Below are 25,203 nucleotides of genomic sequence, written 5' to 3' on the forward strand. Positions count from 1 at the left end.
CCCCCCCCCCCCCCCCCCTGCAAAAATCAAAGCCACAATGCAGGAGGACCAGCACGGACTTCCAGCAACTCGATTGCAATGGCAGCAGGGAGCAGGCTGCGGGCGTCAGCTCAGCATCATCCACATGTGCAGGTCAAAAGTTGTTTGTTAACAAGTTTAGTGTCATGCCCAGGAGCCAAGAGCCAGCAGACAGTAGGAGTCTTTCCCGCTTCGAGTGGAGTCCGTGTCTGTAACAGGATATGCTCACGTTATGGCATTTGCTTCTTAGTTGTTGCTGCTGTTGCTGCTGTTGCTGTTGTCCTGCTGTTTCCGACAATTCATTTGCATTTCCGTTGTGCGCCAATCTGCTGCACAAAAATGTTCAACTTCAACTTCAATTTTGACTCGTGCCCAACACCCACATTCGCATCTCGCACAACAAGCAGCCTAATCAGCGACTGTCAAGTGTCCAACAGACACACACCTACCGAAGGATGGACTGACAAGTGACAAACGCTAATGAAATGTCACGAGTGCTGAGGGGCAGTGTGTCAGAGAGAGAAAAACAGACAAGTTTTGCGTCAATCAGCGTCTGAGAGTGTGTGCTCCGAGAGTTTCGTGTCCAATAACTTTTGTTTGAGTGCCTCAAACCACTGCAAATTCCTCTACACTTTCCCCTGCACATTCTATTGGCTAACTGTTAATATCCACACCTCTCGGGTCCTCTACACATCAGCCATTGACCAGCACTTGACATGTGACCGACGTAGTCCATCAACAAATCCATTAAAAAAAAAAGTAACCAAAGCCTCCCTCGGGGGCATGTTCGGGCGCTGCCAACACATCACACGGAATGTCAGCAAAAGGAGAATGGAAATGGTAGAATCGTGCTGAATGTCACGTCTAAATAGAATAGCAATAACGACGGCGCATCGAGCGTCAACGGACTGCGGCTTTTACACCGAATTAACTGGATTATGGGCGCAGCACGTCCCTGGGGGAATGCTCTCGATCCTAGATGCCCAGCAAGTAATGCAATTTTTTCTCTCTCTCTCTCTCCCGTTCTCTTTTTGCAGAAGATGCGGTGCACATTACGGCCATACTTGGCGAGGGTGTCATCTTCAACTGCCATGTGGAGTTCCCCAATGACCATCCGGTGCCGTATGTCCTGCAGTGGGACAAGAAGGTGAGCGAAACGGTACGATATCACAGATAACATTTCTTCTCTAAACTCTCTTTTTTTACAATACGTTGTTCTGATACGCAAAAAGCAAGAAAAAGTAAGAAACAGTCAGATAAAAAAAACGACCAAAAACCCGACCCGTTACCACGCACGCAAGAGGGCGCCACACAGTAAACCAAAAACCAAAACCAAATCAATCAACCAATAAAATGAATACTACTACTGCTACTACTACTCTATCCTACTCCCAAATGAATACTCTAATATTCAGTGTGATATTTTCTCTATAAATACAAAATACTGAGAGCATCTCGAATCATTATTTCTTGAGTTTTTCTGTTATTTCTTGGCATCCTTTCTGTTAACTTAAAAGCTTTCAAATCAGCTACGGCTTTCGGCTTGCAGTGCTGCAAACCCTTAAACAGATTAAATTTGTGTTCCGATATATATACAGCCGATATCGGATATACGTATAGTCAGTCTACCTTGCTTGAGATAACTATCGTTCGTATAAGTGTTCGTTTATGTGTTTGCCCGATTGGTACCTACTCGTATTTTGCATACCATTTATTCGAATTTTAGTTCCAGTTCTTCATCTACCATCTGACCCAACCCTACAGACACACAACACACACACTGACACTGTTCTCTCCTAGGCAGCAGGCTTACTTTCAGCTTTGTGCAAGCGAAACATTCTTCCACACACAACACACTCTACTGTACACACACTCTCTGTACACTCTGAAATGATTATTTTTGCGGCATTCGAATGAAACAATTTTTAATGAAAATTATTTATCAATTTGAAGGGCATTGAACGGGCTTCACAGCACCCGGATACCCCACCCACAAAGAGAGCGAAAGAGAAGAAACTCGATCAAAATATATCTAAAAAAAAAAAACAAAAAAACAAATAAAATTCACAAAACCCACCAAATTCCATTTTCGAAATTCGTTCGACTCGAAACATAAAACTACATAAAATATATGTACAACACACACACACACACACAGCCAAAATGTAGCGTTTAGCTTAGCGGCTCACTGCAACGAACATTTTACCAGCTCTTGTTATTCTCCTCCTCTCTCATCTAAATGCAAAAAACCAAACTCAAATCCAAAAATCCAAAAATCCAAAACAATTAGCCACAACATTCATAGCTGAGCAAAGTACACGTTCCACTCTCACGTACTCTCGGTACTCCTCGTGCTCGTATTGAAAACAAATTAGTCACAGAATTTTCTCAGATTTTCTCCACTGCACTCTTGAACCACAACCCACAACAGGCACCAGGCAGTGTCACAGTCGGAGGGAAATATGCTAATGTTTGGCAAAGTTGAGCCGTAGATAAACAGACGAAAGATTTATTCTCCGAATTCCGTGAGGATGAATGCGAAAACTTTTCAACTCTGCCACTGGCCATCCGGACAATCAGTTAGTGACGGATTGATGGCAGTACTCTGACTCTGACTTTGACTCTGCCAAAAGTTTTGCCACCAATGCAAATTCCTGTAGGATAAGCAAATTGTATTCCAATCAAATAAGCAAACGAGGCAATCCAATACTCGTAATAGACAGCACCAGCAAAAACACCAAACCAAACCACCCCACCACCACCCACACTCATAACTTGTTCATACTCTGTTGAAATTCTTTAATTTTCATTTCGGAATTTTCTGTGTAATAATATATTGTGTAATAATTTGCATGCCGCTCTCTCTCTCTCTCTCTCTCTCTCTCGCTGGTATTTTATTTCTCATTTTTCACTGTCTCCTCTGTGTCTCTGTGTGTCGCTGGGAGACATTGCAGCTGTAGCAATGGAAACTTTGATAAAGCCAACTAACGTGGGCAACCTCAAGCTCAAGCTTGAGCTTCAACTTCAACCTAAAACCTCAACCTCAAACAGCTTACTTTCCATAATTTCAAGCACGCCTAAGCCTAGCAAACTAACTTTCTTCAGGCGGCCAGAGAGTGGAAGTGGAAGTGGAGTGGGGCTGCTGCTGCTCTAGTTCCAGCGATTGTTGCCTGCCGCTTGATAGCAAAAACTAAGAAAAACCGCAAGGATAATAAAGTGGAAATGCCGACGCTGTGGCCAGGATAAGAATGCAATGTGGGGGGGATGGGCATGGGGGCGTCAAAGTCACGCGGAGAATGCACTGCAAAAAGTTCCTTCTGTCTATGTGGTGTGTGTGTGTGTGTGTGGCAGATAACGTCCTCCTGCTGTCCTCCTGCTGCCGCTGCCTTTTTTGTGCGAAAGTTAAAAGTTTTACAAGCAATTTTAATGCCAAACAAAGTTATAAGTACTGCAAAAAAGTATGTTTATGTTTTGTCGCGATAAAAATGCACACACACACACACACACATCGAGAATGGGAAAAATGGGAAAAACGTAGCAAAAGAAAAACATTAAATGGCCGAATTAAAGGGATTAACATGGCTTTAGCTTTTAATTTATGCCCTCGTATATCTCTCATTCTCTCTGTCTCTCGGGCCTTACATGCATTGCTGGACCATAAAAGTGGATGGAAATGGAACAGAAAATTCCGTGCGCTATTCATTAAATGCTGCCTACTTTTGTGAGCGCGCTCTTTAAAGCAAAGAGGGAGAGAGACGACAAATAGGCCACACCGAGCAGAGGCGTCACAGTCTGGAGTTGCCTTAGTTGCAATCTAAATTAATTGCTACTGAATAAATTAAGCGGAAAAATGTTTGCCGAGCCAACTTATGACGCTTCTGCGAGTGCGAATATTAATTTTGGCCCCCAACGACCAAGGGCCCAGAGAGCAGGGGCCAGGACCTCGTTTGTTGCCTGTCTGTCTATCTGTCTGTGTCTCACTCTCTCTCTGTCTGTCCCTGAATGTGCCACGACAGGGTCCCTTTGCTCCGCCTCGTGTGCCACGGATGCCAAAGCAAATTATTTCATACGTCAGCCTAGGAAATTATTAAAACGTCCATAAGTTTTAATAAGCGAGAGAGGCGTAGGCGTAGCTGCCTATCTATCGTTGCCAGACGGCAGGCAGGCAGCAGCAAGCCCCCGTCTAATTACGAAAATAAATCGATTAACTCTCAGGGCTCAGGGATAACATGGCGTATGAGCAATTTTCTTACCAATTATTTATGTATACGCAATTATCTCGCAGTGCCAGAGAGGCAACGGAAGAGAGCGCAAAGACAGGCAGTAAAGAATCATTTTCCTTCTTTTTTTTGCCAGCAAGTGTTAATGCTTGGCCGGGTTTTGGCCACCTTCTGGTCATGCGAAAGAATTCGAATCGAAAATGCATTCGGTTCAATGCATTCGTTTTTTTGCCCCTGCCCCTCTGGCATGTGGCATGTGTGGAAATAAACAAAGGACCTGCCGGAGGAAGCCAGAGGCGAGGCGGGGAGGGTTTGCCTTTTTTTTTTTTTTGAGGATTGGGGGCGAGTGCAGGTTAACCCCAATTTTTGCTACTCGCCTCAACAAAAAAATATTTTTTACATGCACAACAAATTTTTGCTGTATTTTTTGTATCTGCACAAGCTACAATTTCAAATGTATCCCTCGCTCTCGGTTGGCCCCGTCGTTGTTTTAGTTGCTGCCTTACACACACACACAGCAGATACACACAGCTACAGATGATTTATTGTTGCCAGCGTGTCCCTGGCACACTCGCTCTGTGTGTGTGTGTGCCTTTGGGGGCTGTTGATGAGCATGCAAACTGCTCGGCAGGCAGCGGGCTTGTGTTGACAGTGAAAATGTGTGGCCATATCGGTGTGTGTGTGTGCTCGGTGCGTGTGTGTGTGTGTGTGTTTAGCATGAGGCAGCGCAATTTCTTCACGGTAACGTGATGAGTTTTTGTTTTGACTGTTTGTAGATTTTACTTCGCTAAACAGACAGAGACACAGACGGAGACGAAAACGAAGTCGCAGTTATGTCATTGTATAACTGTGCATGTAACTGTGTGTGTATTTCCTGTGTGTGTGTATGTGTTTGATGTGTCGCAACTCAATTTATTTCTGACAGTTGTTTAGTTGTTTGTGTGCTCCAACAGAAACTTGAATTTCCGATTAGTGTACGCAAAGTTTTTCGCCTTTTTTTTGCGTGCCTTAGCACCTGCATGTCACGTAGAATATATGTAGCAAAGATGTAGAGTACATAGAGCATAAATAATGCATGCTGCCGCATATGTTTTTTGTACATAAATTAACATTCGCTTCGTATTCGTTCAGCCTTCAAAAAAACTCATAAACTTTGCAACAAAAAACTATCTATAAACCCATGTAATTCCTCCCTGTAACCTGTCCCCCACCCCTCCATTTGTGTACGAGTGTAAATTCAGACTCCGTTTCGTATCGTATGTACAGAAAAATGCCATATAGCACCCATGCATAACGTTACAAGTCGAAGATCGAATCAAAAATCTGCAACGCGAATCACAACCAAACAGATCACGACTAATGGCTCGCTTTTTTTTATTCTTAAACCCACCGAATAAACAGGGCTCCGATCTGCCCATATACATCTGGTATGAGAGCTATCCGGAGCACATCGAGGAGGGCTACAAGGGGCGCGTGTCGCGCGTCTCACAGGACTCGCCGTTCGGCAGCGCCTCGCTCAATCTGACCAACATCAGGGAGTCGGATCAGGGCTGGTATGAGTGCAAGGTCGTCTTCCTGAATCGCGATCCCAAGCAGCACAAGAACGGTACATGGTTCCACTTAGACGTACATGCACCGCCGCGCTTTAGTGTTACGCCCGAGGATATAATATACGTTAATTTAGGTGAGTAAATAATGTGCAGAGTCCCTCCGTCTATAAATTACATTCACTTCTCATATTTGCTGCACTGTCAACGTGCCACAGATTAAGTGGCAGCCACCTCTGCCGCCTATTCCTGCTCCCTTTTCCTTTTTCCTTTCCTTTTTTTGACTGTGTCAAATGGCCGGCAATTTGTTGCAGCGCCCCGAATGAGTTTGTCACCTTGGAAATGAACAACAGTGCCCCGACCTCTCCACATGCGTCGTAAAAAGTGGGCCATACTTTCCTTTCCTTTCTTCCCCAAGGAGTTATGTGTCCGCCATTTGTCATCTTCTGAATGGGCAAAGTCCGAACGTAGACCGAAGAGGGGGCAAAAATCGATAAGCTCTTTATGTTCGCAATCGCATCAAATCAAATTTCCGTCGCTTAATCAAAAGTTAAAATGTTTACAAGTCCAAGGGGCTGGGCCACACCGTAAGATCCTCTAAAGCGAAACAAAAGACGTTTGTCGGAAATGCGTTGCGTTGAGAGAAAATGCGGCGTTGCAGCCGCATAAATCATGCACAAAACGGAGGGGAGGCATAACGACGAGTGAGACGCAGTGAGGCGGCACAAAGTATGACTACGAAGGACGAGAACGAGCTGCAACAAAGAGCCTCCGACTGGGTAAACCATTGTCTGTCTGCTGCAAATGGTGATGGTGCACAGCCAGCTAACAGAAACAAAAGCCACAGTTTTAACCGGAAGGAGGCTGGCCCGTATCCTGGTCATTACACCCCCCTTTTCCACACACACATTTTCGCATCAAATGAAACCAAAAAGCGTAACAATTGCCACCACTTACCTTATTAATTTCTCTCGTTCTCGTTCTCGTTCCTTCTCTCTGGCTTGCTGTCATTTCCTTTTGCAGGTGATTCAATTATACTCAATTGCCAGGCTGATGGCACACCGACCCCGGAAATACTTTGGTACAAGGATGCCAATCCCGTTGATCCCTCGCCCACGGTGGGCATCTTCAATGACGGCACCGAGCTACGGATCTCAACCATACGGCACGAGGATATCGGGGAATACACTTGCATTGCACGCAATGGTGAGGGGCAAGTCTCCCATACGGCCCGTGTTATAATCGCGGGCGGCGCTGTAATCATGGTAAAAACCTAAAAATACAAATCAATTCATTTTGAGAATAACATAAACGAACAAATCGGAATGTAAATTTAAATTTAAATTTAAATTGGAAATTCGTATGCCAAAAGGCAGGGGCAGGGACTGGGTTCAAGCGTTTATCAAATCATTGGCCAAAAAAGTCTTCTCGCGGTCTCGCTCTCTCTCGCTAATAGTTTTCTTTGTATGTATATTCTTTCCACTGCCCAAATCCTTGATTTAAAATAAAGGATAATGCCGCGAACGACAAGCACGCACGCACCAAGTCCACCAAGTCCCCCCAGGCGAATGCCATCAATGAGAAATTTGCCATAAGAGTAAGTGTTGAACTCTAATTCCTATTCCGACTCTCCACTCATCCTCTCTGTTTGCATTCCGCATTCTGCATTCCGCATTTACTGCATTTATAATCAATGTTCAACGCTTTTTCCATGCTGCAGTCCATCCCTTCAAACCAAATTGAAAGCAAACTAATCACTCTAAAGGCTCCAAAAAGCTTCAGAAATCACCAGACCAAACCATGTCCAGGATGTGAAGAGCCTCAGTCAGTGGCAGTACCATCCCCAGGACCATTGCTGTTTGCTGTATTCTGATTTCTAGAGCCGCAACCCAAAAACTCGGTTAAGCCCGCGCCAGGCCAAAAAAAAAACTGTAACGAGCGTACAAGTTTTTTGTGGGCACTAAAACGCAGTGGCTGGATGCAGCTGCGAGAGAGTCAGTCAGTGCTCTGAACAGAACGGAATAGTTTAGAGCAGCAGTAGGAGCTCAGCAGTTGGAGCTACTTGCACTCCGTACTCCGGCAGGCATACACTTGACTTGGTCATTCGCCTGGTCTGGGTCTGGGCTTGGCATTCCCATACCCGCTTAAAACATGCCACTCTACCTTCACACACACTCTTCACTTGTTCCTGCCTCTCCCTCGTGGATGTGTGTGGGAGTACACGAAACCATAGCATACTTTTGTGCGCGCCTTGCTAATGCATTTGCATTTCGGTGTATACACAGTTTGCCCCTAGCTCTGGCACTCCCACTCATATGCCTGCCTGCTGGCCTGGCTTGCACTTTGACCTTTCATGACCTATTGGTTGTGCGAGCTTGCTTAAAGGCAGACCAAGACCCAGTCAAACTTCAATTACTGCAATTGCCACATTTTGTGTTGCAATTTTCGCATAAATATTGCAATAACATTTATCTGTAGATAACTGTGGCCACAGTGCCTGAGTGGACACATTTTATGGCTGGTTAAGACACACACACACACCGGGGGGGTTTTCCGAATCAATTTATGAGCCTATGAACCCACATCATCAAAGCCAAATGCTTTGCCATAACTAAAACTAATTCAAATGAAACATTCTGCAAGCAAATTGCCCAAAAGCAAAAGCAAATGTGCCCATTAAATAACCCGAAAACGACGAACAAGAGGCAGAGCAGAGCAGAGAAATGCACTCATGCAATTACCCAGAGCTCAGAGCTCAGAGGCAGAAGAGGGTTCTCCCTAATGTTCGCTTTTGACATTTGACTGACAACTTGTCAATGGCAGTCAGCGGGTGTGGAGGAGCAGTGCAGTGGGGTAAAATCATTTCATAGTTGTGACAGCAGAAAATGTTATTTCTCATGAGTCGCAAGAGAGAGAGAGAGAGAGGGAGAGAGAGAATATCGATGACGGCGACAGCCAAAAATTAGCTGTCAAGCTCCAGGATTCTCGTACCATTTAGGAAGGGTTTTGGGATTGGGGGTTAAAGCTACAGTCCACAAACAAATATACAGTCAACCGTCATAAGTTTTGTGCCCTTTTCATGCCACAGCGAAGATTTGTCTCAAGGGAAAATCTCTCTTTATTTCTCTGTCTGGCAGGTGCCACCAACCAACCAAACGAAGCTCGAGGGCGAAAAAGTGATATTCTCATGCGAGGCTAAGGCGATGCCCGGCAATGTGACCGTCCGCTGGTTCCGCGAGGGCTCACCGGTGCGCGAGGTCGCCTCGCTGGAGACCCGTGTGACCATACGCAAGGACGGCTCCCTCATCATCAATCCCATCAAGCCGGACGACTCGGGCCAGTATCTGTGCGAGGTGACCAACGGCATCGGTGATCCGCAGAGTGCCTCCGCCTATCTCAGCGTTGAATGTGAGTGAGAGTCCAGCCTGAGAGATTCAGTTAACCATTTCCAACTCTGTTTATCCCCCTGCAGATCCAGCAAAGGTCACATTTACGCCCACGGTGCAATATCTGCCGTTTCGACTGGCTGGCGTCGTTCAGTGTTACATCAAGTCGAGTCCCCAGCTGCAGTATGTGACCTGGACGAAGGACAAGCGCTTGCTGGAGCCCTACCAGATGAAGGACATTGTGGTGATGGCCAACGGGTCGCTGCTGTTCACGCGCGTCAATGAGGAGCATCAGGGCCAGTACTCCTGCACGCCCTACAATGCCCAGGGCACGCACGGCGCCTCCGGCTTCATGGACGTGCTGGTCCGCAAGCCGCCGGCCTTCACTGTCGAGCCCGAGACGCTCTATCAGCGCAAGGTCGGCGACAGCGTCGAGATGCACTGCGACGCCGTCGAGGCGGAGGGCACCGAGCGGCCCACCATCAAGTGGCAGCGCCAGGAGGGCGAGCAGCTGGCCGACTCCCAACGCAATCGCATCAAAATCTCCGGCGGCAACATGACCATCGAGAATCTGCGACGCGAGGATTTCGGCTACTACCAGTGTGTCGTGTCCAATGAGGTGGCCACGCTGATGGCCGTCACGCAGCTGGTAATCGAGGGCACCCAGCCCCACGCGCCCTACAACATCACCGGCAAGGCCACCGAGTCCTCCATCACGCTGCAGTGGCTGCCCGGCTACAGCGGCGGCTCCGAGTACAAGCAGGACTACACGATTTGGTTTCGCGAGGCGGGTGTCAACGATTGGCAGACCATTTCGGTGACCCCCTCCGGCAGCACCCAGGTGACCATCAATGGCCTGGCCTCCGGCACCACCTACGAGTTCCAGGTGGTGGGCCGCAACGTGCTCGGCGATGGCATGATGAGTAAAGTGATGACAGTGCGCACGTTGGGTGAGTGTTTCCTTGTTCCTTGGATCCGTATCCGTTGCTCCTTTTGCATTTAGTTTCCTGTTTTCTGTTTGCTTTGGCTATTGTTTTGGTTTGCTCCTCTTTTTGGGTTACTTTATTGCTGCAGTCGTTACAGCATCGTAAGCACATTAATCTATCATGAGAAAAACCTTTTGCACAAAGGGGAGACTCGACGCAGTCTGCTCTCTACTTTGGATTGGCTCTAACATAACGCTCTTCTTGTTTGTTCTCTCTCTCTCTCGTTTTCTTCTCTTTTTTCTCACAATCTCCATCGATGTTCAACCAACCAACCAACCAACCAAAACAACAACCAAAAACCGCTACTCGATCTATAACTTTCTCATACTAAATCATGCGCCGCCAAATGCCAACAAACTCTCTCTCTCTCTCTCTCTCTCTCCACATCGACAATCTCTCTCTCTCTCTCTGTCTCACTATTCGCGCGCTCATTGAATTTTGAATTTTTCTTGCTGACGTTTTTGGATGGCGGCCACCATTGAAAAATTCAAATTCAATTCAAATAGAAGACGCTCCGGCAGCGCCACGTAATGTCAAGGCTGCAACACAACCGCCCGACTCATTCTTTCAGCTAATGCCAGACGAAGCTGGTAAGAGAATTCAACCAACCAAAAAAACCAAAAAATCCAACAAAAAAAAAACAAACCCAAAAACCAAAACCAACCAAAACCAAAAACCCAACAAACCAAAATCCTTAGTCAAGTACATAAAAGCGATTCCGATTGCGTATGCGTAATGCGTTGTAGTTGTAAATAAGAAACAAAAACCAACAGGGGGAAACTCAGCCACAAATAACAAGGATTACAGAACGATGAATGAACTTAATGATGAATGATTCGGATGGAGGAGCGAACCACACAAGTGGGCATTAATTTGCGTAGCGTAGCGCAGTGTAGAGTGTAGCGTAGTGTAGTGGCTGTTTGCGTTAACTAAACTGCCGAGTTGAGTGCCGAAATAAGCACAACAAATATTTAAGGCTAGGCCAGATACACAACAGCCCAAAAAAATGGTATTCAATATTAATTTTAGGGGCAGCAATTAAATATTCAAAGCAATTAAGCAACGCACGAAATGGGAGGACAGGGCAAGATGTGCCCCTGACTTTATTGGCTGCCAAAGCACGCCCCAAATTCTCGCCATTTCCCACGGGGCATAATTTCTGGCACATGTGCGGCGGGGTGGTGCGGCATGGAGCGGCTTGTCCGGACTCTGCATATTACATTTCAAGCCTTAATTCTGTATCTATGTGTGTGCGCTACGTTTCGCAGCGTAATTAAAACAGTTTGTCCCACATTTAATTATTTAAATTAATTGAACTGTTTTTACAACTGTGCCTGGTACCCCACCCGCCACACAGCCATGGCGCTGCCTTTCGTTGTCGTGTTTCGTGTCTTGCAGGTCGTGCGGTCGATATGACAACGCCCCGCCGCCCACTCCAGGCCACATGGCCCCATGAGTGAGGGTGGTGGTGTAATTTAAACAACCATATTACCAAATGCCGAGGCACATTTAACAAGGATATACCCCATGCCCCTCGCTCTGCACACCGTTTCTGTTCCGCCCATTGCGGGCGCTGTAGGTGCGGCAATTTGAATGCCTTTGTCGACGTTTGCCGCGTGTTTTTCCAACCGCTTTGCGATAATAGTTAATTTTATACTCCTCCCCCAGCTGCTCCAGCCCTTGGTCTGTAGTTTATACCCTACAGCCCCGCTCCAGCCCCTCTTCTCCTGCTGTATATACACACGCACACACGAAGACACATACAAATGTTTTTCCCCCATTTAGCGTATTTAATTTACTTGCATTAGTATCTGTGTGTGTGTGTGTGTAGCATATGTGTGTGTGTGTGTAACAGTGCGTATACGTGTTTTGGCGCACGCGTATGTTCAAAAAATAAGCAAGAAACAGCAGCAGAAGCAACAAAATAACACACAAAAAATAAAAAAACAAAAAGAAAAACAACAACAAAAACAAGGAAAAAACGTAGAAACCAACGTGTAGTAGGAAAAGCTGTAGAAACTCTGGCGGTGGCAACTCTGGCGGCAACAATGTGCGCTGTGTTGTGTAATGCAACCCTGGATTTCGTGTACGTGTGTACCTTTTTTTTGGCGCTTGTAACGAAACACCTTCAGCAAAACCCAACAACAACAACAACAACAACAACCATCATCCGCCAAAAACGCAAACGCCCGCCCCCTGCCACCACCCCATTCAGACTCAGATTCAGATTCAGTTTCAGCAGCCACCCCCACCCCACCCCACTACTCTACAGGCACCCCACCCCACCCCAATGCAGCGCCTCATACTCATACACACACACCAACACAACACAACTAGCAGCAGCAGCAGCAGCAGCAGCAGCAGCAGAAATTGTATTTCTTTTTTTTGGCTTTTATTTTCGTTTCTTTTTTTTACTTTCTGTGCTTTATTTTCTTGTAATATTTTTTCTCTTATTTAAATCGTGCATAAAACATCAACGGTAAACCATTTGCCACACCCACCCATGCAGGCAGGACGTGCGTGCACGTGTATGTGTGTCCGTGCCGCATTTGTTTGTGTCAAGCAATTTTCATACGCCATGTAGACCCTGACGTTGCTGCCACTGCTGCTCGCAGCGCTTGTTGTTTTATCCTTGCGCCGCAGCGCTTAAAAATTAATAACAACAATGCGAGGCAACAGCAGCAGTGGCTGTGGCTGTGGCAGTGGCAGCAGCAGCGCTACTTGAACAGTTGCAAATTTCCGCCACTGACATTCGACAAAATAAACCAACTGCTCGACTGTGGGATATCCAGCAGCAACAGCAGCTAAGGGGCATGCAGCAAATGCATGTCAAGGCTGGCTACGCTCGACAAACACACACGGCCATGCACGTTGAGCATTTATGAATATTCAATGCATTTCACTGTCATAATTTGCAGCTGCAGCTCGTGCTTATGTGCCTCCTGCTTGACGGTTGGGCTCTGTTCTCAATCTTTGATTTGCATTCCATCAAGGCAAACCAATTGACGGCTGCAGCTTGAGTGATTGCATTCTCTCTCTCTCTCTTGCCATAAGGTGTGTGGCCTGACCTTTGGCATTTTCCCCCCTTGTTTTTTGTAGTTTGTATTTCGGTTCTTGGTTTGCACCTTCTATTATTGCACTTTTTTCCCTCCTCCTCATTTCGGGCTGCACTTTTTCACACATTTTCTCACTTTAATTTTTAAAAAACATTTTTAATCGAATTTTTTGTTGTGGATTTTTGATTTGTGACTTGTTGTTTTGTGTGTTTTCTGTTTCCATTTTTATTTGCAGACCTCTTAGCATATTTTGACATTTTCTTTCACACCGATTCGCGGGGCAAGCTAGTTTATTCGCCACCCAGATTGAGAGTGAAAGGTACTCGTATCAACCAACATCACATATCCACATCTACCCTGCCCAAATACCCCTCAACATTTTTTACAGTGCAATCCCAGCCCAGCCCCAACTCCTGCCTTGGCCAACATGTTGCAAGTCGCTCTTAAGTAATGTCTCTGTCTTGCGACACAGCCTGTAATGCCACAATTCCTGCAGCTGCAAAATTTACTGCCTCTGCGGGTGCCACACCTACCCAGTGCCACGCTGCCACGCTGCCACTGCTGCCACTGCTGCAGTCATAAATAACATTTAACCGTGCGGCGCCTCGCCTCACAGGGTCGTGTCTACCCTTGACATTTTTACAGTGTCTCCCGTCCGTCTGTCTGTCCGCTTGTCTGCTGTGTCTACCCATCTCATTTAGGCCTTTGCTTGGTCCGTGTCCGTGCGCTTTTGCCTGCCATTCCGCTCGCCTACTCCTCTTGCCTTTGCCATTTTTATGTTCTTTTATGTTTGTCACTTGTCTCGTTTATGTTATGTCAAATCTGCGCACATTTTTTATGCGGGCCAAAAGGGTTGCTCCCTCCCCACACCCCACACCCCACACCCCACAGGATACAGCTTCAGCTCCCAGCTATTCGCATAATCAACTTTTGATATATGCAGGAGCGAGAGTCCCTCTCTCCCTCTCTATATGCGCTTTCAAAATCTCCCGAGAGAGCTCTTTAAAAGCATTTTTAATTAACATACATACATACATAATGAGCGTGGCATTTTTCGTTAGCGTTTTCATAATAAATGGCTTGCACTTATTGCCAAACATTCCCGCATCCCCCCCTCCACCCCTTCCCGAACCCACCTCATCTGTTATCTCCCTAATCTCGTTTCTGCTGTTGTTTCGCTGCGCTTTACACTCCACAAAATTCTCTCGCAACTGCACCAGCAGCACAGACAGACACACACAGGCACATCCACATCGCTTTTTTGCTGTTGAAAATTTCATAAGCGCCATCAGGGAGCCAGCAGCAGGATTGCAGGAATGGAAGGGCAGCAGGAGCTGGGGTACATTTACATGACATATCGCATTGTGTCTCCAATTTCTCCAAGCAGTTTTAATTTGCATTTGCATGTGCGACATGCCCCCCCTGGAGACAGAGCAACCAACCAACCAACCAACGAACGACGGACCTACCGGCAGTTAATTGCATCGAGCACGAGTTCTCACAAATCACCAGCCAGCGGCGAGAAGCAACCCCAGAGAGAGTTAACTGAGAATTCAGGTTATCCATGGCCTAGCGCCGTATGGGGCCGTATCTGGCCAAGGCCTAGCCTGTGTCTGTCCGTGTTAGTCCTTCCTGTTCCGTTGTTGCTGTTGCTGCTGTTGCTGTTGCATGGACATGTTGTAGCTATTCGTATATTTTTATCATTTTTCCGTTTTGATGCCAAACGGATGTTTTTGAGGGGGAGACCGACTGACACAAAGTATTCAAATGCGAACAAAAAATGGCAAAGTTCTATGTGTGTATGCTAATTAAAATGAGTTTTTGTCAATCCCTTTTCGTGCAATGTAAAACCCATTCCTCGTTTCTCCTTCCTCGTCATCATGAATAAATGCATGGTGCAAAAAAGAAAGCACAAAGCACAAAGCAATGGCAAAAAGGGTTCGCAAGAGTTGCAAAAAGCCAAATGGAAATTTCATAAAGCTTTTAAGCGAACGGCAAAAAAAAAACCGAAATAAATAAAAAGAAATCTAAAACAAAAGCGCACAAGATCCTGCGGAACGGACCGACACTGGCAGCACCCTTTGGAATTAGTTGCAGCAAAATATATTTAGAATGGTATTAAGGGGCTAGTAGAGATCTATGAGAGACATAAATTAGTGCGGGCTGCAAGCTGCTCAGCCAAGTGAATGTACCCTTTGTTTTGTGAAGAGGAAAATCCCCAAACCCCAACCCAAAGGCAAAGTGCCGAAAAGGTAATAAAAGTGGCGCGGAAAATCCACGAGCGTAAATAAACAAAGCATAAAAATGAAATGCAAATAAATCAAAAAATAATTCAAACGATTTAGCTACCCCCACACCCGGAGACAGGTTGGATGTTGGATTTGAAATTGAAAATAGGTGCAGAAGGGAGTAGGAAAATCCCTGCAACACTTCCACTTCCTGCTACATACTAATGGTTTTCTTTTTTCCCCATTCTTTGTGTTAGGTCCCAAGCCCGGACCGCCCAGGAACGTCTCCGTCACGGAGGTGTCCAATGGATTCCTCATCACGTGGCAGTCGCCGCTGGAGCGGGCGCATATCGTCAAGTTCTACACGATTAAGTACCGCACGGATGCCCAGTGGAAGACATTGAATCGGGGACAAATACGGCCGGAGGAGACGCAGTATTTGGTGAAAAATCTGGTGGGCGGACGCACCTACTACTTCCGTGTGCTGGCCAATTCGGAGAAATCGTACGAGTCCAGCGATGAGGTGAAGTTCCCCGTGCCGGCACGTGTCAAGCATAAAGCTATAACCGCCGGCGTCGTTGGGGGCATCCTGTTTTTTATTGTTGCGATCATTTTATCGGTTTGTGCCGTAAAAATTTGCAATAAACGTAAACGACGAAAACAGGAAAAAGGTAACACTGAGGCCCAAAACCTAAACACACACACTTGAAATGGTTTTTGAAGAACATCACTTTGATAATCAATAATTCTGATAAATGATTAATTAATGCCTACTGCTAATGATACATACTAACTATAATAGTTGATCCCTTACGATAAATACACTCTCTGGCAGCAGTGCCAAACAGAATGGTGATGGAAAATGTGTTTTTTGTGGTCAAAATTAAAGCTTTAAGCTGAGTAAAAATAGCTACAAACATAAGTAATATTTATTGTTGGCCGAAGTATTTGTACAACCAACAACACATTTCAAGACCATCACCATTCCGTTTCTGTGCTGTTTGCTGAAGCGTATTCCGAGTAAAAGTTAAAGTAAATTATTTTGTGAACAAAAAAACATTCGAAAAATTCTCCACAAAATTAATGCCTGTGTCTGAAGATGGAATCTATTTTGCGTACATATATATTTTCGTTGTAGTTTGTTGCAAGTAACAATTCAGTTGCAAACAATTTGGCAAAAACAAAACAAGTCTAACAAAAAAGAATTACTGCAAAATTTGCTGTATATAATATTTACATACTAATTGGATTTTTGGTTTTATGTTTGCTATTTGCTTTTTGCATTTTTGATTTACTTATTTTTTGATTTCTTAGCCTGAGTTCTGTTTGGGTCCCACCTCTGTCCCCCACCCAACAATCCAAGACGACTAACCGGCCCCGCCGCCCGTTCAGTGTGTAGAGACAAAAAGTTGAAAAGATACATATTCCCCCTACCACCCCCTACGAACTTAGTTCGCAATTGGCCACATCACCATCAATCCTCAAGTTAAACTTTTATGTTTTGCATTTCATTACATTATTTTTGGTTTCATTGGCGTATCTTTTGTTCTGGTTTTAATCGTTGGTTTTAATCGTTTGAGTTTCATAACTGACTTCATAGTGCATTTGATTTGTGAAATTCTGAAACGCATGTTAAAACATATAAAACATAGTTGTTGCAACTTTAGTTAAGCATTAACAAGGATACAAGCAGCAAGCAGCAAAGTCCCCCTGGGTCCGGGTCCCTCCCACTGTCCCACTCTTTTGAGCGGAAATTGAATATGCCAGGCAGGGATTTTTCTCATTATTATATTCGATATTTATACGCTGGATAATCGAATCGAAACTGGGTGCCCGTGCTGGAACCAATCCTCAACCGCCGCCCCTCCTCTTCTGACTCTTTCTCTGCCTTGTCATTGGTTTTTGCTTTTAATCTGTATTTTAAGTGGATTAATTAATGTTGCGTTTTTTTAAATCAATTATTTATTTATTCTTTTCGGAGCCACCACACACTTACACACGCAAACAAAAAGCAAGACCGAAAAAAAAACAGGAACCAATTTCGCAGCCCCATTAACTCTGAATTATTACGAATGTTCTGTGTACTCGTATATCCTCCCACTATAGAAAACACATTGTTTTTGATTTATTCTTTTGTTCTGTGGCAAAACCCACACACACACACACCCAACACACACAAACACTACACACAAAGCTGCCACAGTTGAGTGAGAGTGAAGCAGAGGGAGAGAGAGCGAAAGTTAACGTAAAATCTGATAGAAAATATTAACCACAAAAATACCTTTATCCGTGAATTAAATTAACACAGAAAATAAAGCATGTTCTTGGCCAACTCGTCGTTGTTTCTGCCCAGGGCTGAGTTCATGCTGGATAAGGGTATTATTATAGAGAGAATAAATCAAGTAAATCCTATATAAATGTCGCACATTTATATAGCGCACAATAATACTGGGCAGACGTTTTTTGTAAACAATTCACGCACAAAGATGGTAAAAAATACGAAGGCCCACAATCCCACGTAGAGAAACAATGGCCGAAAAAAGACCAACCGAAAGGTTGCTTTAGGCCACACTTCCAAGCATAAAATGATCGCTCCGACAAAAGTCATTGATGATCGGTCTGTCAAGAGTCTGCATTGCCCTTGGGTGTCCCCGCCACATGGCTGCACGGATGATGCTTCCCCAGCATTGTGCAGGCATGTGGCAGGGCACCAACAAAAGTAATGGCTGCAGCAAAGAACCCACCAAAAAACCCCCAAAGACCCTCGCAAAAAAAAGAAAAAGAAAACAATCAACGACACTGCGCGCAAGGGTAAGTTTTTGTCTAATAATATTAAAAAAACAAAATCGATGTCGTGTGCAACCACCGCAAATCCACTGAAGTTAACTGACAAAACAAACAAAACTTAAAAGGTTATTTTCAGACGAGTTCCCCCAGCCAACCTAATAACTAACCTAATCAATCAATCAATCAAACAATCAATCAACTAGTTCACTATTGTATCTATCATAAACACTGAATCATTCATAAGCCATTCCATACAATTTATCAGTTGCCATCTGTTGTGTCCGGCAGCGCCACACTCGCTCGAACAAAAAGTATTCGCAAAAAGCACCCATGAAAGCACTCACTCAAAGCAGCCGTAAGCTCATTTCACACACACCACACCACAGGTTTCATAATTACACCACGAATCACACAAGATCCACTAAAAACAAAATACCAAAAAAAAAAAAAATAAAAAAACTTATTCACACTTCTCGTTTATCGTTTATCGTTTCTCGTTTCTCTCGTTCTTATTTTTTGTTGTGTCTGTATCTTGAATCACTTCTGCCTCTTCAGTTTCCTCCTCTGTCGTTGGTGCGGACAAACTTTTGTCTGGCTCAACTTTTTGTTTCCGCTTCCGTTTTGTGTGTCGTTTTTTGTCGTTCCATAATCAGCGATATTTGGTTTTCGATTTCATTAAACTTATCCTGCACTCCACTCCTCGCTGTTCTCTTTTGTTTTCTCTTTTCTTTTCTTTTCTTTTCTTTTCACTCCACTTCACTTTCCTCTCTCTTAGTCTTTCTGTTTTCCGTTTTGTGGCACAAATTCAATTCGTATCTTGACCATTCTCTCTCAAAAGCCATTTCACGTGTCATTGTTTTTTTTTATCCAACCATTTCGAAGCCATATCCCGAATAAAATACTGCGACACGAGAGGAGAGAGAGGGCACATGGCTGTCTGTATATATATATATATCGACGCGTATATATTTATTTGTATATACATATATCTATATACTTTTTGCAATTTACATATAGGCGTGAGTGTGTGTGTCCGTTCTGTGAGTGTGTGTTCCCTTCAGTATGTGTGTGCGTTTTGCAGGATATGCCGCAGGTTCGACTTCGAAACATCAATGGCCTTTCCGCTCTTTGAAATATCCCCCCAGCCAGCCAGGGGGTTGCCGCGGGCAGCATTAGGTTTCGATTTAGTTTTAGGCATTAGCTATGTGCCAGGGTGTCCAGTTCCAATTACCGTTTAGCCTCGCTGCTCCACTAATTGGCAACTTCTTGTGTAATTGCCACAACAACAACGTTTAGCATAATCAAACCGAAACAACTAACTAACTAACTCCTTAGCTTAGTCATAGCAATAGTCACTAGCAACTAAATGGTAACTGGCTCTAACTATTAAATGCTGCTTCAAGCTCCTAACTGGTGGTAAATGCTTGCCCTTTCCCCTAGCTAATAATCTAGTTAAAAATCTCAACTTATTAGCAGACAGACAGACATCGGAGAAGGGCAGCTGTGCATGCAAATGAGTCTCCCATTGAATCTGTCATGTGTATACCTCGTCTATATGTAGAGTGCACTGTAGTCCAGATATATACATATATATGTATATAAATAAATGTATCTGCTGTTGTATATGTGTATAAATGTGCATTGTGCGTGGGTGTTGTGTATTTTATTGATGAGGATAGGACGGCTCACGCTGCACGCCAAAATTAATTGTAGAAATTATACGTTTACAGAGTTCAACATGGTAGCTTGCAGGATAACGGACGCTCGTAATATTGCAGCCAATGCAGCCAATAATCATCATCATCAACAACATCATTTGCATCACAATCGCAGTACGGGCTCAATTTCCTCTGGTCAAGTGCCTTTAAAAAAGTGAGTATAAAGAGTCCAGCCACACAGCACACCCGAGGAGCAGGAAACTTCTCCATCTGAAATCTCAAAACTAAATTATGCCCGACGTTGTTGTATCTGTATATCTCTCTCTCTGATTGGAATGCACCATTCCCAAACAAAACAAACGCTCCACCAAATAGCAATACTGAACATTACCGTGATTATGAAAGCGTTTTTATAGTTCCAGGTCCATCCTGTCATAATCAAAATCGTAAGCAAAAATATTTGTACTCAAAGTTTCACTCTTTGGTTTCATTTTTCGTTCCGTTTCCCACTTTTGTTCAGCGTTTAATTCACTTGAGTTTTGTATCTGTTTTCCACATTTTTTCCTTGCATTTAACACTTTTTTTATCTCCACCTCTGCCAGGTACAAACAAACCCGAATATCAAGTCTAACCGCCATACTGATTGCCATTCTTCACTGGATCTGGCCACCCGATCGCTGCACCAACTGCCACTCCATCTACAGCTCCCCCACAACCCTCGAGGACTGCGACACTGCCACCGGGCGGCGCTCTGTGAGTCGCATTCAACGCAGCCTCGATGGTCGCTTTGTCTTGGACGTGGATGGCTCCAAGATCGAGGGCTACACGCTGGACAACAACAACATCGATGTGGTGGATGGAGCGCTCTTTGAGCGACGCAACAGCAACGTCTCCCAGAAATCATCCAGCGACGATGGCGGCTTCCTCTCGCGGCGCAACTTCATCACAGCGCGTGCCTCGTGGCGGCGTCCCCTGGTGGCATCCTCCAGCCAGCTGAGTCTACAATCGGCAGCGGACTCGGCACGCGGCTTCCTCCAGGGCCTCGGGGGTCTGCTCAAGATCGGCGGCAAGCCACAGCACCATCAGCCGGCGCACTTTGAGGAGGCCATCAGTGGGGCTCGCTACCAGAACATCCGCAGCCTGTATGGGAACGCGGACAGGAGTCGCCCGCTGCACATCAACACCATCAGCGGAGCGTTGGGCCAGCAGCAGCATCACCATCACCATCACCATCTCCTCTCGCCGCAGCAGTACACTCCGTCGCGGATTTCGCGCATCTTCTCCAGCTCGCCGGCCATGAGCCATCTGCAGCATCAGCAGCAGCTGCTCCTGAGCGGCGGCAGTGGCAGCGTCGGCTATCCCACACACTTCAGCGATCTCAGCACCGTTTATCCACCCAACTCGGCGGAGCGATCCCACAACAGCGGAGGCGCAGGCAGTCGCTATCGCTACTACTCCCAGGAGCTGCCTTCGCTGAGAACCATCCAGGAGGAGACGCGACGCCAGCAGCAGCAACAGCAGCAGCAGCAGCAGCAGCAACCACAACATCCGCTGGAGGAGCACTTTGTGCCGCTGCAGCTGCCATCGCCGCCATCGTGGAGGAGCTACTACCACGGGCAGCTGCCGTATCATAGCTACAGGCCGCGCACTCGCTGGTATCCGCGCCACTACTCCCGCCTCTTCAGTCGCCAGCAGCACGAGCTGCTCTCCCCGCTGCCCGATCTGAATCTCTCGCTGCGCAATGGGGTGGGGGTCAATGCAGGGCTGGAGGCCTCACCCGAGTCGCGGAGCAGCTCGAGTGGCTTCGGGTCGAAGAACACCTCCAATCATCCTGGCAGCACCAGCGAATGGCGACTGCTGCCGCCGTACCGTGCACCGCCCTCGCCGCCCAAGCACTCGGGCTACTTTGGGACAGGAGGGGGACTGGGTGGCAGCCAGCAGGCCCAGGGCCAGACGCCGCATTCCGCCTACTCCGCTTATCCGCGGGCCAACACGCCGCCCTACACCATGGCCCACTGGCTGGAAATGATCTCAAGACTGAACGCGGCCACGGACAGCAATTTGCCAGCGCCCAAGCCACCGTGCCCCGTGGACGTGGGCAGCGTCGATGGCCACTACGAATTCGACCCGGCCACGCCCACACCGAGCGCCTCAACGCCCACGGGCATGGGTGGTATGCTGCGCGACGATCTCAATCATCTGCACATTGATACATCGCTCCATCATCATCATTTGCATCATCATCACACACTGGGACCGCTGAGCGGCAGTCTGCTGCATGCCCATGCCCCCACGGGCTACAGCGGGGGAACGGGCAGTTCCCGGAAGCTGCGCACCTTGCCACTGCCACACCAGCTGCCGGCACGCTATGACAATGTGGAGGTGCGGCTGCAGGCGATGCGAGAGGAGTTCTATGCGTACCGCAAGCGGCAGGCGATGCAACAGGCGGGAGTGCCCGAAATGGAGAGCGTGTGCTGAGTGCCAGCTTCAGTCAAGCATTTAATTAAGTTCCACATGGCATCCACACACACACACACAGACACACATCCGCAACACACCCATGAAATGCGCCTCAATGCAAAAGGCAAAAGCACCGCAAAATTGCGATGCCATCGGATGAGACGGATGAGACGGATGAGCGATGGTTGAGGCAGCCGCAAGCAGCATGCATGCCATTGCAATCAACATTCAACCGCATACGTAGTAGATGAGATGATGATACATGATACATGGATACATGGAAAGATAAATGAACATCGGATCAGGCCACACATCTGCCATTTCCCCCCAAAACCCAACCCCACACACGTTAGAGATTCCTACCCTCAGATATGAAACTTAAAAAGTTACCACAGCAATGAAACAATTAATAGATTTTACGGAAAGGAAAGGGAAGAGAGCGATAGAGCGAGAGAAGCCAAGCGAATTCCACGCGAGATTTGTAAATACTTTGAAGGGAGCAGCAGATAGACAGATGGAGAGCGGGGAATGCAGCAGCTGAGGAGCCGAAAATTTAAGTATAATATTAAAAAAAAACTATAGCAATTATACAACAACAACAAAAAACATATTATTACAACTCGATAAATAATAATGAATTGATATTAAACACACAAAAAAAAGTAAACAACAAATTACAATTAAATATTATTATTATAATTATAATTATTATTTACGAGTGTATTTAGATATTTGAATATTTAACAACACACTAAAACACACACACACACGTACAGATTGATATGTTAAACATTAATAAATTAAAAGACATTTAACACAAAAAATCCCAACAATCCCCCACAGCGCGTAAGGCCTAAATTATGTTAAAACAAAAAATAAAAAATAAAAGCAAGAACACTAAAAGTACGAGTAAAATCAATACGGAAATACGGAATATGCTAGCTGTTAAGCATTTAGTTGTTAAATTTATCGATTATCGATAGCCGGCAGACGATGACACGATGTTAAAAATAAAAGAAAACAAAAACAAAACAAACGATAAAAAACGTATTTAAAAAGAACAAACCACATATAGAGAAATTGTTTCATAATTAAATTATTTAACGACAAACAGAGAAAAAACCAAAACAAAAATGAAACGAAAAAAAAAACAGTTTAACGAACAAATTAAATGAAATATAACTGCTGCATATATGTTTACTGTTACACACACACACACAGACAACACACACACACGATAATTAACTCGAACAAGAATATTTATTAAACGCAAACACACAAAACAAAAACTAAATACCAAAAAAAAAAAATAATAATAAAAATAAAAAATAAATAAAAACGAAACGATTCTTTCCGGTACGATATAGTATATCCCACACACACACACACACCACACACACACACACAACCCAAGACTTGGTCAATTGCGACGCCACTCGACAGTTGAATAAGTTGGTAAGGTAACAAGATACAGATACAGATACAATATCTATAGATACAAGAGAGAGAGAGAGAGAGAGAGAGCAAAGAGAGGGCCACAGTTGTGCATAGATCCCGCAGATACAGCTGAGTTTCTGTTTGTTTTTTTTAGGTACTTGTTAAATGATTAACGATTAACGATTAACGATAAATCGATCAAATTGTACGGAATGATGGTTTGACACAACTTGACGCCAAAACACTGCCAGAGCGAGAGAAGCGTAAAGAAGATGTGACACGTGTGTGTATAACGTATGTAAATTACAGAGACAAAAAATATACAAAATAATAATATTAATAATTATTATAATAATAATACTAATCATAAAGGTAATACGAATAACGATTTGAGGGGGGGAAAGGGTTCGATAGCGAGAGGAAGAGAGCAAAGCAAATCAAGAAATCAACTACGAAAGAACTACTCGAATGATCTCAAGAATTTCTATATAAATATATGTATTTGTGTGTGTTTGCCCCACTTTTGTTGCTCCAGAAATAACACAGAAAAAATCAAAGTGAGAGCGACGCATGGTATGGATTGGCATAGGCAGAAAATTGCATTATCGATGATTACTTTTCTTGTAAATGTTGAGGGTATTTCAAGTAATTAAGTTGATTTTTTGTATTGCACATAGACAGACAAACACACACAGCTACACACACACACACACACACACACACACACACATTAAAACGTTTAACTAGAAATGAAATTAAATAAATTAATTAATTGATGCATTAACGAAACGAAAGCACAAGCCGAAATGGAAGGGAAAAGCCAAGAATCGAGAGAGAGAGAGAGAGAGAGAGAGTAATTACAGAGAATAAATTGAATTTTAATTGAGATGCAGAGAAGCAAAATAGACGAGGGACTTCAAGGCATATACGATATATGATTATGTATCTGCGGTACATGCATATATTTATGGATATAGCAGTTACTGGATTACTGGCATTCAACTGGCATGTATGTACATTAAGAGTAAAAAACAAAACGAAAACAAAAACAAAAACAAAAACTAAGCTAAGTAAAAATCTAACGCTTTAGTCGTCTGTTGCCTTTGATTTTTGGACAAGGTGCGACAGACTCCGTCAGTCTTTAACTTTCTCACTTCTCGAAATCACTTTCGAAGAAAGAACAACAAACACAATAGGAACAACAACAAATAGGAACTATTCAAATGAAAGAAACAAAAACGAAACAAAAACGAGATACTTTTGCACCTCCTTCAACTTCAACTTCAACTTCTACTTCCACTTCAACTTCAACAAACATTTCCCTTCCTCTCCCCATCTTTCGCTTCACTTTTTCACACTTTTCCCCCCATTTCCGCGCATTGCATTTCCCCTCCACACACTGATTGCAAGTTTCCAATTC

At 44.9% G+C, this 25,203-nt stretch overlaps 1 protein-coding gene across 12 annotated transcripts in view; it reads left to right on the forward strand.

Moving 5' to 3' along the window:
* LOC117582644 (protein turtle) overlaps nt 1-22,927 on the forward strand; it is a 37,412-nt gene extending 14,485 nt beyond the window's left edge. Inside the window, exons 4-14 of one of the 12 annotated variants that reach the window (XM_034270533.1) lie at nt 1,056-1,177; nt 5,640-5,922; nt 6,809-7,050; nt 7,296-7,382; nt 8,923-9,193; nt 9,258-10,121; nt 10,664-10,747; nt 15,699-16,112; nt 19,959-20,100; nt 20,262-20,332; nt 20,489-20,662. In XM_034270533.1, the coding sequence (XP_034126424.1) occupies nt 1,056-1,177; nt 5,640-5,922; nt 6,809-7,050; nt 7,296-7,382; nt 8,923-9,193; nt 9,258-10,121; nt 10,664-10,747; nt 15,699-16,112; nt 19,959-20,100; nt 20,262-20,332; nt 20,489-20,517 (2,609 nt within the window). In that variant the 3' untranslated portion in view covers nt 20,518-20,662. Of the gene's footprint in view, nt 1-1,055; nt 1,178-5,639; nt 5,923-6,808; nt 7,051-7,295; nt 7,383-8,922; nt 9,194-9,257; nt 10,122-10,663; nt 10,748-13,448; nt 13,533-15,698; nt 16,113-19,941; nt 20,101-20,261; nt 20,333-20,488 lie in introns of those variants that run through there. The other 11 variants (XM_034270534.1, XM_034270535.1, XM_034270528.1 and 8 more) reach the window with 11 other exon arrangements.
* Nucleotides 22,928-25,203: the final 2,276 nt, after the last annotated feature.

Source organism: Drosophila guanche, unplaced genomic scaffold (genome assembly GCF_900245975.1).
Source record: "Drosophila guanche unplaced genomic scaffold, DGUA_6, whole genome shotgun sequence".
NCBI lineage: Eukaryota > Metazoa > Arthropoda > Insecta > Diptera > Drosophilidae > Drosophila > Drosophila guanche.